Genomic DNA, 20,739 nt, shown 5'->3' with positions numbered 1-20,739 from the left:
ACTATAGGGTAAACACAAAATCCAGTGAGGGTTCAATAACTCATCAACATATATCTGTGCTTAATTTACTAATTGTTTTGCAAGTTTGTACAATATTTTTTATTTTCCATCTCATTTTCTAAAATGCTTTATTATTTAAGGGTTGGCTATATATATATATGATTCCTTGAGAATGTGAATTAATTTGACTACATGTAAGCTTTATATATGAGTGGATAAATTGGAATTGCATGACTCATTCAGGTAGGTGCATTTAGAATAGGTTGCATTGCACAACATTCCACCACTTTAACCTTACCTTATTCTTTACCTTGGATTTAGCATGAGGACATGCTATTGTTTAACCTTACCTTATTCTTGTGATTTATGTGATGTATGTGAAAAACATGTTTTCTAAGCTTTAAAATTAATTATTTTAATTACCTTTATTTCCATTCGATGCCGTGATTAGTGTGTTGAGTAGTTTCAGGTTTTCTAAGGCAGAATGACTTAAAGAATGGAAAAGGAAACGTACAAAAAATGGAAGGAAAGTGCGAAACGGAGTTTTGCAGAAACTGGTACCCACGCGATCGCATGGACGACGCGATCGCGTGCCAAGCGTGAATCAGCAGCGACGCGGCCGCATGACTGATGCGACCGCGCGCCTTAAGCAGAACGCACATGACGCGGTCGCATGACTGACGCGACCGCGTGGCAAGAAAAGCTCTGAATGACGCGACCGCGTGACCCACGCGGATGCATGACAGAGGCCATGCACCAGAAATTGCAGAAAACGCTCATAGCGAATTCTGAAGCCCTTTTGGCCCAAATCCAAGTCCAGAAGGCATAGACCAGAGGTTATGAAGTGGGGGAACGCATCCATTCAGAGGGAGCTCGCATTTTTTTACTTTCCATGATTTAGATTTAGTTTTGAGAGGGAGATTCTCTCCCTTCTCTCTTAGGATTAGGATTAGGATTAGGATTTAGGACTTCTCTTAGTTTTTAAGAGTGACTCTCGATTCAGGTTTAATATTTACTTTAATGCTTTTATTCGTACCTATAAATATTGACAACTTGACTTATGAATTATTCCATGTTATGATTTGAGTTAATGATTATTTGAGGTATTTCAGTTATTGATTGCTTTCTCTTTAATTTGTGTTACCATTGTTTTCCATCTAAGGACATTTTTATTCTAGCAATTTTACTTCTTCCCCTTTTGGTCTTGGTTAAGAAATCAGTAACTCAACATTATTAAACTCAGCATAATTGATAATCGCTATCTTGCTAATTGAACTGAACTTCAATAATCCCAACTTTTTCTTAGGAAATAAATAGGATTCGAAGGTCAAACTAATTAGTCCCTTGACTTTCCTTTACTTTAGTAAAGGTTAACTAAGTGGAATTTAGATTCAACTTTCATTATTGTTGAGAGAGATAACTAAGTTGGACTTCCAATTTCTCTTACCTTGCCAAAAGAACTGCTTTACAGTATTTATTTATTTTAATTGCCATCTACGTTACTTGCCATTTAAATCACTTGCTTCTCATCTTCTAAACCCCGATTACAACCTTTATAGCCAATAATAAGAACATACTTCCTTGCAGTTCCTTGAGAAGACGACCCGAGGTTTGAATACTCGGTTAACAATTTTTAAGGGGTTTGTTACTTGTGACAACCAAAACGTTTGTACGAAGGGATTTTTGTTGGTTTAGAGACTATATCTACAACGCAATTGTTTTTATGAACTTCTTTACTGGCAAAAATCCTAACGTCACCAACATATTTAACATTCAGTAAACATCAACTTCAAAAGACATATGCACTGTTCAAGCATTCATTCAGAAAACAAAAAGTATTGCCACCACATCAAAATAATTAAACTAGTTTCAAGGATGAATTCGAAACCATGTACTTCTTGTTCTTTTGTAATTAAAACAGTTTTCATTTAAGAGAGGTGATGGATTCATATTTATAACTTTAAGGCATAGACACTTAGACACTAATGATCATATAGTAAAGACACAAACATAAATAAAACATAAAGCTCGAAAATTGAAAAACAGGAAAATAAATAAACAAGGAGATTAAGGGATGAGTCCACCTTAGTGAGGGTGGCGTCTTCCTCTTCTTGAAGAACTAATGGTGCTTTTGAGATCCTCTATGTCTCTTCCTTGTCTTTGTTCCTCCTCCCTCATAGCTCTTTGATCTTCTCTAATTTCATGGAGGATGATGGAATGCTCTTGGTGCTCCACCCTTAGTTGTCCCATGTTAGAACTTAATTCTCCTAGGGAAGTGTTGATTTGCTCCCAATTATTCTGTGGAGGAAAGTGCATCCCTTGAGGTATCTCAGGGATTTCATGGTGGGGGATTTCCTCATGCTCTTGTTGAGGTCCATGATCTCTTGTTTGCTCCATCCTTTTCTTAGTGATGGGCTTGTCCTCTTCAATGAGAATGTCTCTGGCCTTAGGTGCCCTAGATGGTTATGGAAAAACAAAAAGCAATGCTCTTACCACACCAAACTTAGAAGGTTTGCTTGTCCCCGAGCAAAAGAAGAAAGAAGTGAGTAGAAGAAGAAGAAAATGGAGGAGATGGAGGTGTGTGAATAGGAAGGAGGGATGGTTTGAATTTAAGTGGGTGGGTGTAGGTGGGTTGTATGATGGTTTTGGAGGAGTAATGGAGGTGATTGGTGAAGGTTAATTGAGGAAGAATGTTATAAAAAGGTGTGAAGATGAGAGAAGAAGTGGTAGGGATCCTGTGGGGTCCACAGATCCTGAGGTGTTTGAGGATTTCTCATCCCTTCACCTTTTAGACGTGTAAAACGCCCTATATATGCAATCCTGGCGTTTAACGCCAGACTGCAGCATGTTTCTGGCGTTAAACGCCACTTCCTTGCTTGTTTTGGGTGTTCAACGCCAGTCTATAGCATGTTTCTGGCGTTGAACGCCAATATGGTGCATGTTTCTGGCGTTTAACGCCAGCTTTCCTCTGGGTGCAATCCTGGCATTTAAACGCCAGACTGCTGCTTGTTTCTGGCGTTTAACACCAGTTTCATGCTCTGTTCTGGCGTTAAACGCCAGCCAGATGCTCCTTACTGGCGTTTAAACGCCAATAAGCCCTTCCTCCAGGGTGTGCTATTTTCAATGCTGTTTTTCATTCTGTTTTCAATTTTTCAGTAGTTTTTGTGACTCCACATGATCATCAACCTAATAAAACATGAAATAACAAAGAGAAAATAAAATAAAAATGATTAAATAACATTGGGTTGCCTCCCAACAAGCGCTTCTTTAATGTCAATAGCTTAACAGTGAGCTCTCATGGAGCCTCACAGATAATCAGAGCAAGGTTGGAACCTCCCAACACCAAACTTAGAGTTTGAATGTGGGGGTTCAATACCAAACTTAGAGTTTGGTTGTGGCCTCCCAACACCAAACTTAGAGTTTGAATGTGGGGGCTTTGATTGACTCTGCAGTGAGAGAAGCTTTTCATGCTTCCTCTCCATGGTTACAGAAGGAGATCCTTGAGTTTTAAACACAAGGTTGTCCTCATTCAGTTGAAGGACCAACTCTCTTCTGTCCACATCAATCACAGCTCTTGCTGTGGCTAGGAAGGGTCTTCCAAGGATGATGGATTCACCCTTATCCTTTCCAGTGTCTAGGATTATGAAATCAGCAGGGATGTAAAGGCCTTCAACCTTTACTAACACGTCCTCTACTAGTCCATACGCCTGTTTTCTTGAGTTGTCTGTCATCTCTAATGAGATTCTGGCAACTTGCACCTCAAAGATTCCCAGTTTCTCCATTACAGAGAGGGGCATAAGGTTTATCCCTGACCCAAGGTCACATAGAGCCTTTTCAAAGGTCATGGTGCCTATGGTACAAGGTATTAAGAACTTTCCAGGATCCTGTTTCTTCTGAGGCAATCTCAGTTGGTCCAGATCACTCAGTTTATTGGTGAGCAAGGGAGGTTCATCTTCCCAAGTCTCATTACCAAATAATTTGGCATTCAGCTTCATGATTGCACCAAGGTACTTGGTAACTTGCTCTTCAGTGACATCTTCATTCTCTTCAGAAGAAGAATACTCATCAGAGCTCATGAATGGCATAAGAAGGTTTAATGGAATCTCTATGGTCTCTAGATGAGCCTCAGATTTCTTTGGTTCCTCAAAGGGAAACTCCTTATTGATCACTGGACGTTCCAGGAGGTCTTCCTCACTGGGGTTCACGTCCTCTCCCTCCCTTGTAGGTTCGGCCATGATTGTCAATTCAATGGCCTTGCACTCTCCTTTTGGGTTTTCTTCTGTATTGCTTTGGAGAGTACTAGGAGGGATTTCAGTGATCCTTTTACTCAGCTGGCCCACTTGTGCTTCCAAATTTCTAATGGAGGCTCTTGTTTCATTCATGAAACTTAGAGTGGCCTTAGATAGACCAGAGACTATGTTTGCCAAGCTAGATGGGGTCTGCTCAGAACTCTCTGTCTTTTGCTGAGTGGATGATGGAAAAGGCTTGCTATTGCTAAACCTGTTTCTTCCACCATTATTAAAGCCTTGTTGAGGCTTTTGTTGATCCTTCCATGAGAGATTTGGGTGATTTTTCCATGAGAGATTATAGGTGTTTCCATAGGGTTCACCCATGTAATTCACCTCTGCTATTGCAGGGTTCTCAGGATCATAAGCTTCTTCTTCAGAAGATGCCTCTTGAGTACTGTTGGATGCAGCTTGCACTCTATTCAGACTCTGAGAAATCATATTGACTTACTGAGTCAATATTTTGTTCTGAGCCAATATGGCATTCAGAGTATCAATTTCAAGAACTCCCTTCTTCTGAGGCATCCCATTACTTACAGGATTCCTCTCAGAAGTGTACATGAACTGGTTATTAGCAACCATGTCAATGAGTTCTTGAGCTTCTGTAGGCGTTTTCTTTAGGTGAATGGATCCACCTGCAGAATGGTCCAGTAACATCTTTGATAGTTCAGACAGACCATCATAGAATATATCCAGAATGGTCCATTCTGAAAGCATGTCAGAAGGACACTTTTTGGTCAGTTGCTTATATCTCTCCCAAGCTTCATAGAGGGATTCTCCTTCTTTCTATCTGAAGGTTTGAACATCCACTCTAAGCTTACTAAGCTTTTGAGGAGGAAAGAACTTGGCTAAGAAAGTCGTGACCAGCTTATCCCAAGAGTTCAGGCTATCCTTAGGTTGGGAGTCCAACCATACTCTAGCTCTGTCTCTTACAGCAAACGAGAAAAGCATAAGCCTGTAGACCTCGGAATCAACCCCATTGGTCTTAACAGTATCACAGATCTACAAGAATTCAGTTAAGAACTGAAAAGGATCTTCGGATGGAAGTCCATGAAACTTGCAGTTCTGTTGCATCAGAGAAACTAATTGAGATTTAAGATCAAAATTGTTTGCTCCAATGGCAGGGATTGAGATGCTTCTTCCATGTAAATTAGAATTAGGTGCAGTAAAGTCACCAAGCATCCTCCTTGCATTGTTAATATTTTTGACCACATCTTCTTCTTTTTCGAAAATTTCTGTCAGATTTTCTCCATAGAGTTGTGCTTTGGCTTCCCTTAGCTTCCTCTTCAGAGTCCTTTCAGGTTCAGGATCAGCTTCAACAAGAATGTTCTTGTCCTTGTTCCTGCTCATATGAAAAAGAAGAGAACAAAAAATAATAGGAATCCTCTTTGTCACAGTAGAGAGGTTCCTTTATGTGAGTAGAAGAAGAGAAGAATATAAAAAAGAGAAGAGGAAAAACTCGAACTCAGAGAGGGAGATCGGGTTCGAATTTTGGGTGGAAGAGAAGTGTTAGTAGATGAATAAATAAATAGAAGGAGATTAGAGATGAGAAAGAAATTCAAAAATTAAACAAGATAAAATAAAAATATTTTAAAATTAAATTTAAAATTCGAAAATTAAAATTGAAATTAAATTAAAATTAAAACAATTAGTTAATTAAAATGAAATTTTGAAAAAGAGGGAAGGAATTTTCGAAAATTAAAGGTAGAGAGTTAGTTGGGCAGTTTTGAAAAAGATATGATTGAAACAAAAAGATATGATTGATTAAAAAAGATTTGAAATTTGTTTTTGAAAAAGATATGATTGAAATTGAAAAAGATATGATTGAAACAAAAAGATAAGATTGATTGAAAAAGATTTGAAAGTCAATTAAAAAAAAGATATGATAAGGAATTGAAAAGATTTAAAATTTGAAAACTAAAGTTGATTACTTGACTAACAAGAAACAAAAAGATATGATTTTAAAATTTAAAGATTGAACCTTTCTTAATAGACAAGTAACAACTTAATATTTTTGAATCAATCATATTAAATGTTGGTATTAAATTTGAAAATATGAAATAAGAATAAGAAAAAAATTTTGAAAATTAATTTGAAATTTTCGAAAATTATGAAAGAAAAATGAAAAAGATTTGAATTTTTTTGAAAAAGATTTTTGAAAAAGATAAGATTTTCAAATTGAAAATTTGACTTGACTCATAAGAAACAATTGGATTTTAAAAAGTTTTGAAAAAGTCAATCCAAATTTTCGAAATTTATGAGTGAAATAAGGGAAAGATATTTTTTTGATTTTTGAATTTTTAATGATGAAAGAGAAAAACAATAAAAAGACTCAATGCATGAAATTTTGGATCAAAACATGTGATGCATGCAAGAACACTATGAATGTCAAGATGAACACCAAGAACACTTTGAAGATCAAGATGAACATCAAGACTTATTTTTGAAAAATTTTCAAGAAAAGAAAACATGCAAGACACCAAACTTAGAAATTTGTAAACTTTAGACACTAACAAATTGAAAATGCATATGAAAAACAAGTAAAGACACAAAACAAGAAAATAAGATGATCAAACAAGAAGACTGGCCAAGAACAACTTGAAGATCATGAAGAATGCAATGCATGAAATTTTCGAAAATAATTTTTAGAAAATTAAAAAGATGCAATTGACACCAAACTTAAAACTTGACTCTAGACTCAAACAAGAAACATCAAATTATTTTTGATTTTATGATTTTATAAATTTTTTTTTGGTTTTTTTCGAAAATTATTTTGGGAAAAATGAAAAAGAAGAAATATATTTTTTTTGAAAAGTTTTCGAAAATAAAAAGAATAAAAACAAAGACTTAAAATTAAAATAAAATTACCTAATCTGAGCAACAAGATGAACCGTCAGTTGTCCAAACTCGAACAATCCCTGGCAACGGCGCCAAAAACTTGGTGTGCGAAATCGTGATTGTTCCTTCCTTGGTAACGGCGCTAAAAACTCAATACGCACGTTCATGTTCTTAATTCTGTTTCACAACTTCGTACAACTAACCAGCAAGTGCACTGGGTCGTCCAAGTAATAAACCTTACGTGAGTAAGGGTCGATCCCATGGAGATTGTCGGCTTGAAGCAAGCTATGGTCACCTTGTAAATCTCAGTCAGGCGGATTCAACTGATTTTATGAATTGATAAGTAAAAGATAAATAAAATATAAAATAGGATAGTGGTACTTATGTAATTCATTGGTGAGGATTTCAGATAAGCGTATAGAGATGCTTTCGTCCCTCTGAACCTCTGCTTTCCTGCTGTCTTCATCCAATCCTTCCTACTCCTTTCCATGGCAAGCTGTATGTTGGGCATCACCGTTGTCAATGGCTACTTCCCGTTCTCTCAGTGAAAATGGTCTAAGATGCTCTGTCACAGCACGGCTATTCATCTGTCGGTTCTCGATCATACTAGAATAGGATCCATTGATCCTTTTGCGTCTGTCACTACGCCCAGCACTCACGAGTTTGAAGTTCGTCACAGCCATCCCTTCCCAGATCCTACTCGGAATACCACAGACAAGGTTTAGACTTTCCGAATCTCAAGAATGGCCATCCATGGGTTCTAACTTATACCACGAAGATTCTAATATCTCGGACTCGGTCCTCTGTATTAGATATCTAAGAGATATTCATTCTAGCTTGTTTGCATGTAGAACGGAAGTGTTTGTCAGGCACGCGTTCATAAGTGATAATGATGATGAGCGTCACATAATCATCACATTCATCATGTTCTTGGGTGCGAATGGATATCTTAGAATAGGAATAAGCTTGAATTGAATAGAAAAACAGTAGTACTTTGCATTAATCTTTGAGGAACAGCAGAGCTCCACACCTTAATCTATGGTGTGTAGAAACTCTACCGTTGAAAATACATAAGTAATGAAGGTCCAGGCATGGCTGAGAGGCCAGCCCCCAAACGTGATCTAAAGATCAAAAGGTAATCCAAAGATATAAACATAATAGTAAAAAGTCCTATTTATACTAAACTAGTTACTAGGGTGTGCATAATTGAGTAAATGATGCAGAAATCCACTTCTGGGGTCTACTTGGTGTGTGCTTGGGCTAAGCATTGAGCTTTACACGTGTAGAGGCTTCTATTGGAGTTGAACGCCAGTTTGTAGCCTGTTTCTGGCGTTGAACTCCACTTTGCAACCTGTTTCTGGCGTTTGACTCCAGAATGCAGCATGGAGCTGGAGTTCAACGCCAGTTTACGTCATCTAAACTCGGACAAAGTATGGACTATTATATATTGCTGGAAAGACCTGGATGTCTACTTTCCAATGCAATTGAGAGCGCGCCATTTGGAGTTTTGTAGCTCCAGAAAATCCACTTTGAGTGCAGAGAGGTCAGAATCCAACAGCATTTGCAGTCCTTTTTCAGCCTGAATCAGATTTTTGCTCAGGTCCCTCAATTTCAGCCAGAAATTACCTGAAATCACAGAAAAACACACAAACTCATAGTAAAGTCCAGAAATGTGAATTTTATTTAAAAACTAATAAAAATATATTAAAAACTAACTAAATTATACTGAAAACTATGTAAAAACAATGCCAAAAAGAGTATAAATTATCCGCTCATCAGGCGGCGACAAGGCTAGCCGCAAGCTTCTCTTCGTGCATCTCCCTCTTTCTTCGACTTGGACCTAACGGCGGACTCCAAGGCGACGCGACGCGGCGAGCTTGCAGTAGCCACGACGGGCCATGGCGGCAGCTTCACGGGTCGGCGGCGACGCTGTTAGGCCACGGCGGCAAGGCACGATGGCGGCGGTAAGGCGCGACGCTCTTCTCCCTCTCCTCCTCTCTGCTTCTGTTTCGATTTCTTTTGTGATGAAGGGAGTAGTGTATGCATTGCGGCTGTTAGGTTTAGAGGGAGAGGGGTTCGGCTGAAGCAAATGGGGGGAAGGGGTAGGGTTCATTTTCTTTTTGAAAATTAGGGTTAAGGGCATTTTAGTAATTTCACATAAAATTGGGAATAATATAGTAATTAAAACCCAAACTAAATCCAACACTAATGTATATAGAAAAATACTATTTGCTCATTAATTTTTACAAATTATTTTCAATAAAATGTCCCAACCAATTAATTGGAAATAATATACTTAATTTCTTCATATTCCAAAATAGCAGTACTAATATTTAAAATATTACTTATTTAATCCAAGTCATATAAAATCCTTATTATTTCACAACTACCAACTTTATAATTTGAATATAGGAAATAATCCAATAATTATAAAATTGGATAATAAATCATAACTTGTCTCAAATTCAATAAATCACAACTTGCCTTAATTATCTTTAATAAAATAATCTCTAAAATTAAGGCTATAAATAACTATATGATTTGAGACTTGATCATAATAAGAATTTTCAAAAGTTCTGGGTCTTACACCAGCCAAGCTTTCAGTGAAAGCTTCGGTCCAAAATACTAGACATGGCCAATGGCCAGCCAAGCTTTAGCAGATCATTACATTCAACAGCAAGATTGATAGAAATCAACAAGCTCTTGTGATGATAAGTTGAAACCTTGGTCCAAAAGATTAGACATGGCTTCATAGCCAGCCAGACTTCAACAAATCATCATGAAACTCTAGAATTCATTATTAAGAATTCTGAAGACATAGAATAATTTATTTATTTTATATATTTTTTTTGAAAATTTTTTGAAAATAAAAATAATAAAAAACAAAAAGCTTAAAATTAAAATAAAATTACCTAATCTGAGCAACAAGATGAACCGTCAGTTATCCAAACTCGAACAATCCCCGGCAACGGTGCCAAAAACTTGGTGCACGAAATTGTGATCTCAACGACGCCAAAAACTTGGTACGCACGTTCATAATCTCAATTCTTATTCACAACTCTGCACAACTAACCAGCAAGTGCACTAGGTCGTCCAAGTAATAAACCTTACGTGAGTAAGGGTCGATCCCACGGAGATTGTCGGCTTGAAGCATGCTATGGTCATCTTGTAAATCTCAGTCAGGCAGATTCAAATGGTTATGAGGTTTTGATAATTAAAATATAAATAAAATATAAGATAAGATAGAGATACTTATGTAAAGTGAGAATTTCAGATAAGCGTATGGAGATGCTTTGCTTCTTCTGAATCTCTGCTTTCCTACTGCCTTCATTCAATCATTCATACTCCTTTCCATGGCAAGCTGTATGTTGGGGGATCACCATTGTCAATGGCTACCGTCCGTCCTCTCAGTGAAAATGGTCCAAATGCGCTGTCACCGCACGGCTAATCATCTGTCGGTTCTCACTCATGTTGGAATAGGATCCATTGATCTTTTTTGCGTCTGTCACTACGCCCAACACTCGCGAGTTTGAAGCTCGTCATAGTTATCCCATCCCAAATCCTACTCGGAATACCACAGACAAGGTTTAGACTTTTCGGATCTTAAGAATGTTGCCAATTGATTCTAGCTTATACCACGAAGACTCCGATTTTTTGGAATGGAGGCTAAAAGATATGCATTCAAGCTTGTTTTCATGTAGAACGGAAGTGGTTGTCAGACACGCGTTCATAGGTAAGAATGGTGATGAGTGTCACATAATCATCACATTCATCATGTTCTTGGGTGAGAATGAATATCTTAGAATAAGAATAATCATGAATTGAATAGAAAAACAATAGTACTTTGCATTAATTCATGAGGAACAGCAGAGCTCCACACCTTAATCTATGAGGTGTAGAAACTCCATCGTTGAAAATACATAAGTGATGAAGGTTCAGGCATGGCCGTGAGGCCAGCCTCCAAATGTGTACAGTATGATCTATGATATCCTAAAACTGATCAAGGATATAAAATAAATCACTAAAAGTAGTTTTTATACTAAACTAGTAGCTAGGGTTACAGAAAATAAGTAACTAAGTGCAGATAGTGCAAAAATTCACTTCCGGGGCCCACTTGGTGTATGTTTGGGCTGAGCATTGAAGCTTTCACGTGTAGAGACTCTTCTTGGAGTTAAACGCCAGCTTTGGTGCCAGTTTGGGCGTTTAACTCCAGCTTTTATGCCAGTTCTGGCGTTTAACACCATAATAGGGTAGAATGGTCATTCAAACGCCAGTTTGCGTTATCAAAACTCGGGCAAAGTATGGACTATTATATATTGCTAGAAAACCCAGGATGTCTACTTTCCAACGAAATTAAGAGCGTGCCAATTGGGTTTCTGTAGCTCCAGAAAATCCATTTTGAGTACAGGGAGGTCAGAATCCAACAGCATCTGCAGTCCTTTTTCAGCCTCTGAATCAAATTTTTGCTCAGGTCCCTCAATTTCAGCCAGAAAATACCTGAAATCACAGAAAAACACACAAACTCATAGTAAAGTCCAGAAATATGAATTTTGCTTGAAAACTAATAAAAATATACTAAAAAGTAGCTAGATCCTACTAAAAACTACCTAAAAACAATGCCAAAAAGCGTATAAATTATCCGCTCATTACTAACACCAGCATGTATCCTGGTTCGGTTGCCTTATGCTATGCAACCTACGTCCAGTCTCCTCCACAACAATGGAAGAATTTTCACTATATTTAACAGTATTACATACACCAATTTCACATGATTGACCCAATCCTTTCACACTGAAGTTCTAACCTAACTTGACATTGGCTATGCTAATACCTAACTATTCACTCTTAGTGCTAACCCAAAAAGGGATACCTCACAGGTACAAGATACAAGACATAGACATACCTAAAGAAATCTGAAATAAACTCTAGGCTCTTCTCTCAAGTGTTTCACTCAGCCTTTTTTCACTCATGGCTTTTACTTGAGCTCTCTCAATATGCCTTTTCTCACAAGAAATTACAAAAAGATAAACATAGAAAAGTACATTACAATCTGTAAAACATGAAGGAGATTGATTTCATCAACAGCCTCTTCGCTATGTGCAAAACTAGATTTACAAACCTCAGCTTGAGTTCTTCAGTATTGGCCGAATGCTTCTTTGAAAGAAAGCATTATCCAAGTAGAGGAACTTCTTTTTCAGAACACAACTCTCAAACTCTGGTTTTCTCTCCTTGCTTCTGAATGAGCAGAAAGTCTTCTTTTATCTCCTTACATGTTGCTGGGTTCTTCTTCCAAGGTCAACACCTTGAGCCTTGAGCTTCACCAACCCACAGATTCACTTTTTCTCATTAAACCTTAGAGTAAAAACTTTGCTTCTGACTTCTCCATCTTGACTGAAAGCCATAAAGCAACAACCACAAGAGTCTTCCAATGGTCGACTTAATCTGAGCCCTTGAAAACTAACTTGGTCCCCAAGACATGTTTGAGACCGTGGATTTACAGTAGAGAGGAACAGAAATCCTCTTTTCCATATAGCTTAAAATGAAGATACAGAGAATTGAAGATGAAGAGAAGAAATTGTGTTGCATGCAAGAGAAAACGTATTACCTTGAACTTTCTGATATTTTCTTGATATGGTTGATTAGACCTCACCCTTCTTTGCTTAACCTTCTCTTTCCTTCTTCTTTCATGACTAGCTTAGGGACTAAGCTCTCTTTCTTACTTTTTCTAAGTTCAGTGATTTGACTAAGACAGAGAAGAAAGGAACGTTGCTTTGGAAACAATGAGAGAGAGTGAAGACTTCAATATTGTATGAGAAGCTTGGTGGGATCAACTTGAATTGATGGACATAGGCTTGGATCGGTTTTGATTTGCTTGGCCCGATGGTTCCTTTCTTTGTTTCTTTTGGGCTCCACTTGATTAACCATCCTATTAGCCTTGATGTTTTTATTTTCATTCCAATTTGGGCTGCTTGATTTAATTTTGGCCTGCAACAATTTTATAAATAATTAGCAACATATAATTATTAACACTCAACACTAATTATTTATTTTTCCCAAAAATAATGTTTGTCATCACTAATTAATTTATTTAATTTCTTAACTCAACATATACATATATTGGAGTTTGATTTTGGGCCTTGAAAGGCTTGGTAGAGGATTAGTGTTGATGCTTTGGTGATTTTGGGCCTTGGAGCTGTGTTTGGCTTAGTGGGTTGCCTTGGACAAACGTGGAAATTGGCCAAGGTATAGTTTAGGTTTCCTGTATATAATATATAATGTCGTGTGAAAACTTAGGCTAGAGAACCATAGGGTAAGCTGGAATGATTATGTGTATTGAATGTTTAATGATAATGATATGAAGTGAGCATGTGTGGTGTTCACTTGATTTTGTTAGTATTGGAATGATGAATGATGATGTAATGATGTTTGAAGCACTTGTGACCATGGCAATATGTATATATATAGATTGATATGTTGGTGTTTGTTGTCAACTTGTAAATTTTAGGTTGAAGTGAGATGTTATTGAGTTGAAAAATGGTAGGATTGCAAAGATTGTTGTGATATTATTAAGGGTAAGTTATAGTGATGATTATAGGTATGATGGATTGGGTTAGAATGAGCTTTAAAAAGAAAATGAGGTTTTAAGGTTTTTGTGAAATTTGGTTTTTGGCCGGACTTCGGCGACCCATAACTTGGCTTCCGGACCTCCAAGTGATTTCAAACTTGTTTCTTATAAAAATTGGGTCTGTGAAGTTTACGCCATTCGAAGAATGGATGAAAAATGATTTAAAACGAAAAAGTTATGTGCGTTGGAAGTTTGAGGTTAGAAATTAAAATTCTGCAGCTTTTGAAACTTAGTGAAATTTTTCGAAAAACGCATGTTCACGCGTACGCATTGCCCATGCGTACGCGTGACATGGAATTTTTGCGTACGCATATACCCCTTCGCGGACAAACGCTACTGCCTGGGTTGCATGCGTACGCGTAATCAGGGGATGCGTACGCGTCTTGCCCAAAACGTGTACGCGTGACCCACGCGTACGCGTGGCCCTGTTTTCATCAAAAACAAATTTTGTGTTTTAAAGCTCAAACTCGAACCTCTAGATTTCTATTTTCATTTCTTTAGTCTAAATATTGTTAGTAGGCCTAGTCATAGAATGAAGTTAGGAAATTGTGGTAACCTGAAGGTGAAGAAAGATTTGTTTAAAAGGTAATAAGTGATTAGAGGAGATGGTATTTGATCGATAAAGATGATGAAAATGGTATAAGAGGTAATTAAGAGAGTAAAGTGACATTAATAATGATGAGATGAGACATGAATCTTTATGATGTTGAATAATTAAGAATGATGAGATGAGACGTGACTCACTGTGAGATTGGAAATGATAAATTGTAAGAAACGATTGAATAATTTGAGCTTAGGGCGTTGCCCTCCCCATGTCAGCCATGATTTTTTCCGTGATTATTATTGAGCTTGGGGTGTTGTTTCCTCCATGTCAGCCTGGGATTCATCCCATGGATAACATTCAGCTTGGGGTATTATCTTTCCCATGTCAGCTTGGGGTATTGTTTTCCCCATGTCAACTTGGGTGTTGTCTCTTCTCCCCATGCCAGCTTGGGATTCATCCCATGGATATTATTGAGCTTGGGGGTGTTCTCTTCCCCATGTCAGCTTGGGAATTCTCCCCATAGTGTATTTTTGAGCTTAAGAACATGTCGGGATGGCTACGTAACCGACAGTTGATATCAACGGCTATAGGATAGGCATGCATCATATGCATCTGTATGTATGGCTTGTTTGTGCATTAATTGAGATTGCCTAATTGATTATAATATGCTAATTGTCATAATTGATATCTGTATTATCTGTATTCTACCTGTGCTTGCTTTGTCTACTTATCTGTCTTTGTAATTACCGAAGATGGATGAACGGAGGAAAGGCCGAGAGATTGAGGATTCTATTTAAGTTCCAGCTAGATTTAAGGAGGTGATTTAGTTGAGAAAGCCTTAGAGAACCACCCTGATTTATGGTTTCTGTTTAGTTCTTTAAGTTTTATAATCTGAGTGTCGGTGTTCTAGGATTGTCTCTGGCATTCCCAAGACCTTATATATTATGTGCGTGACACCTTTACCATGCTGAGAACCTCTGGTTCTCACCCCATACTGTGTTGTGTTTTTCAGATGCAGGTCGAGAGGCTCCTCGTTAGGCGTCTGGACTTCTGAAGCGGAGTAGTTCCTGGGTTTATTTTGATATATATATATATATATATATATATATATATATATATATATATATATATATATATATATATATACATATACTTAACTCTCTCTGATTGAGTTGTTATTTTGTTCCTCTTAGAGGCTAATGGAGAGCTAGGATTTTATTTATGTATTTTGGGCTTTGGGATATGTATATATGTATGTAAATATTCTCCGACCAGCCTTGGTTTCGCAAGCTGAGTTAGGAGCTTGTTATTTTGTATCTTTTTGGCTCTCTACCCCTAGTTTCTGTTATATTATGTTCGTTGACTGTCGGTTTCTTTGCACGCAGGTAACCACGTTCCTGAGCATTGCGCTTTTTATTTTCACAAATTTTGTTTTACCAATCCTTCAAGACTCCTAGTATACTACATTCTTTTGACTATTACATATATTTATATCCTATCTTAGAGGATGTAGCGCCTCACCACCTCTGTTTTACATCCTAGGTATAAAGCTCTGTGTGGTAGAGTGTTACAAGTTTCAGTTCATTGAAAATTTAATATATCTAAATATAAATTATATCCTAATATAATAATGAAGTTTCAATGCATAAAATTTTTAAAGTAAAAGTATATTCGAATGAAAGTATTATTTAACCGTGTTTTTCAATTTTATGATTTTATTATTTTTATCCCTATTTTAGATAATATTTATTAATTTTTAATCATTATTTTACAATTTTTGAAATAGAATTTTCTGTCAAAATAATATATCTCTTTCCTAGAATTGTAAAATCTAATAATTTTTCATATGCATATTAAATACTAATTTGGGAACTAATTCTTATATACACCGTGAAAGAAGAGTTATTTTTTCTCTAATTAGTTATCACAAATATTTAAGAAAAGAGAGAAAAAAATATAATAAAAAAGGATAAAAAAATTGATGAATGGTTATAAACTATAACATGTGGCTTAAAATTTTTTATTCTGAGAGGAAAATATCTCTAGTTTCGGAAGGATAGAATTAAATATCTCATGTTTATCGTTAATTTAAACTAATTAATATAGAACACAACATGATTAATATATGTATATGTCGTAATTTATTGACTAACGACATATTTTTAAATAATAAATATGACACGATTTTGATGGTTAATGATAATATTTTCGTTGACCGTCAAATAAAAAGATGACAAATAGAGTTATTGTTAGTTAAGTTAATCTTTATTTAAGTGATTATTCACGATTTATCTCTTTTACTAGAAGATACTATTTGTTGACCATTGAATATGAAGGTAATAAGTGTCTATCACAGTACATAAGAGAATTTTCACCAACTATAAAAAGCCACCAAAAAAATATGCTCACAACTCAATTTAGTATAACAAAAAATAATGTTTCATAACCAATAAAATTTATTATTTTTAATTAATATTAGCAAATATTTTAAAGTTTAAGTACTAAATTTTAAATTTTAAATACTAAAATTAACTCCTAACAATATAAAAATAAAATGTTAGCTAACAGTATTAAGTATTAACTAATATTAATAAAAATTATTATCTTTAACATTTTTCTGATTTTCGCAAGAAAATATATGCAAATAATTTTTATGATTCACATGTATTAATTATTTGAATTTAATTTATATAACAAATATCACTGTGAAATAGATTTTTATAGACATCCAACTAACATATCAATACATAAGCAAATAAACTTCACATAACCACCGATTATAGCTTGAAAGGCTCATGAATACTATAAATATATTTGATTAGAAAAAAAATAGAAAATTATTAAATGGTATCAATACATAAGAACTAAAATAATCTAAATTAAGATAGTTAATATAAGGATCCAAAATGACAGCAATCATGTTAACATATGTAGGTATTTGAGTACATGTTTGTTGTGACAGAGTAATAACAGAAAGTAGGAAAGGAAATAAAAAGAAGGGAGAGTAATCTAGTTGCAAGTTCACATCAACATGAAACTGATCCTTCATTAAAGAAAACAAATGTTGTTATCATATATATGCCCATCGACTTTTAAGGGAACAAGAAATCCAACAAAATTTTTAAATTTAACAACTTTATTATCTATAAAACTATGTTAGATCTCACGCATTAACATGCAATTTACAACTAGTTGATAAAAGCAAGCTAGCAACAATGGTGGCTGATATGTGCGTGTCGATTAAAGCAGGAAGCTCTGATTATTTGGAGAAACATCCAGAGCGTAGAATATCATTTTCCCAAAATTTTTACATTATTGGAGTTACTTTTGCGGCTGGTATTGGTGGCCTTCTATTTGGTTATGATACTGGTACATTATACATATATGCGTATTTTCTACCATTTCATTAATTAAAAAAAAAAGAAGGAAATGATATAGCATATATTTTGTTTTCATTTGTAGGTGTGATATCTGGCGCTCTCTTGTACATAAAAGATGATTTTGAAGTTGTAAAGAACAGTAGTTTTCTTCAGGTAAAAGAGAGAGAGTGTCTTTTTTTTTTCATTTTCTTTTAATTTGGTAGCTTGTAATTATGACCATAGTTATATAAAACGCAATATGTTCTGGTAGGAGAATTGGTAGGTGGTACGCAATACATCACATTTAAAATTTTTAATGGGAAAATTATATATATATAGCTTTCGACAACAAAGATAAATTGTGAATTCATGTAACTATGACTACGACGCAGTAGGACTAGAGTAGAGTGCCATTTTGTAGCAATTATATGTTCTCATTTTGTATGTTTGCAGGAACTAATAGTTGCCATGGCCTTAATTGGTGCAATTTTCGGTGCCGCCATTGGTGGTTACATTAATGATTCTTTAGGGCGTAAGGCTGCCACTATTGTGGCAGATATTTGTTTCGCAGTAGGATCACTCTTGATCGCCGTCGCACCAAATCCCACACTTATCATAGTTGGCCGGTTTTTTGTTGGCCTAGGTGTAGGTTTCGCCTCTGTTACTGCTCCTATGTATATCGCAGAAGTATCACCGTCTGAAATAAGAGGTGGATTAGTTAGTGTCAATTGTCTTATGATCACAACTGGCCAATTTCTTTCCTTTGTCATCAATTATGGTTTGACTAGAGTAAGCATACCCAACTCTTTAGCTAACAATACCAATAGTAATAATTTTGTCTTCATCCATCTTGATTTTCTAAGAGCAAAATTATGTGTGCAGGTTCCTGGAACATGGCGTTGGATGCTTGGAATTGCAGGTACACCAGCTGTTATTCAGTTGGTTCTTATGGTCTTTCTTCCTGAGTCCCCCAGATGGCTATATTTGAAGGTAAATGATGATATAAGATCAATGATCATTCATGTGAAGTTCTCTTTATGCAAAAATTATAGGTAATAACTATTAGATAATTTGACATGTTGAACTAAAGAGTAATGTTGGAAACCAAATTTTTTTTTAAACTAACATCAGCCAATTTTGTTATTTTGTTTATCTTAAATTCTAGATCCTAAAACTTAAATTATAAATATAAGATCTAAAGTTGACTAATGTTAGCTAACTAAAAATTAGTTTCCTGTACTTTTTTTTAACTAAATTATCATCTAATGATTATCAACTATTATTTTCATATGAAGACAATTTTATGTCAGTAGTCACCTATAAAATTTGGGTAAAATAAATCCTTATATTGATTTTTTTGGTACAATAATTAAAAGTTTAGTTACTTTTAACTTGCAGAATAGGAAGGAGGAGGCCACCAATGTTCTTTCTAAGATATACCCATCTCCTCGGTTGGAGGACGAAATAGATATTCTTGAAGCTCACATGGAGCAAGAACAAAAGGATAAGGTCAAAGTTAAATACAGTGATGTATTTAAGTTGAAAGAAATCAGAGTTGCATTCATATGTGGCGCTGGACTTCAAGCATTCCAACAACTTACCGGTATTAGTGTTATAATGTACTATAGCCCAACAATCATTCAATTGGCTGGCTTCAAATCAAACGAATCGGCTTTGTTCTTATCCCTCATTGTTTCTGCAATTAATGCCGGTGGCACAATTATTGGCATTTACCTTATTGACATTGTAGGGCGAAAGAAGCTTACACTTAGTAGCTTAATAGGTGTGGTTGGATCATTAATCCTACTATCTGCTTCATGTTATGTTAGAGGACATGGCAACCCGAGTTTAGTTTATGGATGGCTTGCTGTTGCGGGTTTGGCTTTGTATATTATATTCTTTGCACCTGGAATGGGTCCTGTTCCTTGGGCTCTGAACACAGAGATATATCCTGAAGAGTTTAGAGGAATATGTGGTGGCATGTCTGCAACAATTAATTGGGTTGGTAGTGTCATCATGTCTATTAGCTTCCTTTCTTTTGTGGATGCTATTGGGCTTGGTGAGAGTTTTATGATTCTTTTGGCTATTGCTTGTGTTGCGATAATTTTTGTGATTTTCTATATGCCAGAGACAAAAGGATTGACTTTTGAAGAAGTTTCAAATATTTGGAAAGAGAAAGCCTATGGAAAAGATAAAAACATAGAGAGCATGGTTGAGACAGCAAGTACATGATCAACAACTTTTTCCAATACATTTAAGACTTGTGAAAGCACGAAAAGTCATAAAGTTAGGGTTTGAACATGAAATGAAGAAGAACAAAAAATAAAAGGAGAAGAAATGAAAGATGCAATATATATGTGCATGCGCATGTGTCTGTGTCCTTATTGGTAGCTTTGGCCAAAGAGTTCAAAACACCATCCATGTGGTTGGCTATATAGTTGATCAGGATCATGTCTTCTTCCATGGTCCATGGCCCTTTTCTCACTTCCAAATCTTGAGACATGTTGAGAGAGTGAGAGAGATAGAGAGAGAGAGAGAGAGACTTTGGAAGGGGTGTTAAGGGAGAAGACTCTAATGACGTGTGTGACAAGCAATGTAGAGTTAGTTAGCATTACAGAGTTAGTTAGAGGAAGTGAGAATCTGTTATAAGATTAGTTGAGTGTTAGTTATTGATGTGTTTCTATCTTTCACTCTTAGTGTGTAAATAAGTGAGGAAGCTTCGTATGTAAATTAATACATTCTTCCAACATCAATTCAATTTAATATTTAGTTCATTCTCTTAGCTTTCTTTCTAGTTTTCATACTCTCAACTTGGCAACACAGTGTTCATCAACTTGCTTAATGTGCTTCTAGATCCTAGTCCTCAAGTATTTCTTGATCTCGTTTCTAGTTCCTCCCAGTATATACTTGGCTATTTTCGACCATGTACAGTCATTATGATTTGATTAATTTATTATGGACAAAAAATGTCATTTTATTACATTAGAATGAACTCAAATCTTATTCAAAAATATTTGATTGATAAATTTTACAAAGATATAAAATAAATAGTTTAATTTTTATGTACTGATATTATATAACGTTTAA

General features: G+C 35.7%; 1 protein-coding gene across 1 annotated transcript; it reads left to right on the top strand.

The window, feature by feature from the left end:
* Positions 1–7,643: 7,643 nt before the first annotated feature.
* Positions 7,644–19,884, top strand: LOC148562917 (inositol transporter 1-like). The gene is made up of 6 exons (XM_088491063.1): positions 7,644–7,659; positions 17,540–17,662; positions 17,756–17,826; positions 18,106–18,441; positions 18,535–18,642; positions 19,051–19,884. The coding sequence occupies exons 1-6, from the start codon at positions 7,647–7,649 to the stop codon at positions 19,882–19,884; spliced, it is 1,485 nt and encodes a 494-aa protein (XP_088347189.1). The 5' UTR covers positions 7,644–7,646.
* The last annotated feature ends 855 nt before the right edge of the window (positions 19,885–20,739 follow it).

The sequence above is a fragment of the Arachis ipaensis genome, chromosome B6 (genome assembly GCF_059453495.1).
Source record: "Arachis ipaensis isolate K30076 ecotype BB chromosome B6, ASM5945349v1, whole genome shotgun sequence".
NCBI lineage: Eukaryota > Viridiplantae > Streptophyta > Magnoliopsida > Fabales > Fabaceae > Arachis > Arachis ipaensis.
Note: the sequence above shows the minus strand (reverse complement) of the source record. Positions and strands in the feature narration are given on the sequence as shown.

Coding starts and splice junctions, on each gene's coding strand:
- LOC148562917 (XM_088491063.1), top strand. Junction 17,827..18,105: donor AGAACAGTAGTTTTCTTCAG/GTAAAAGAGAGA, acceptor GTATGTTTGCAG/GAACTAATAGTTGCCATGGC. Junction 18,442..18,534: donor TCAATTATGGTTTGACTAGA/GTAAGCATACCC, acceptor TTATGTGTGCAG/GTTCCTGGAACATGGCGTTG.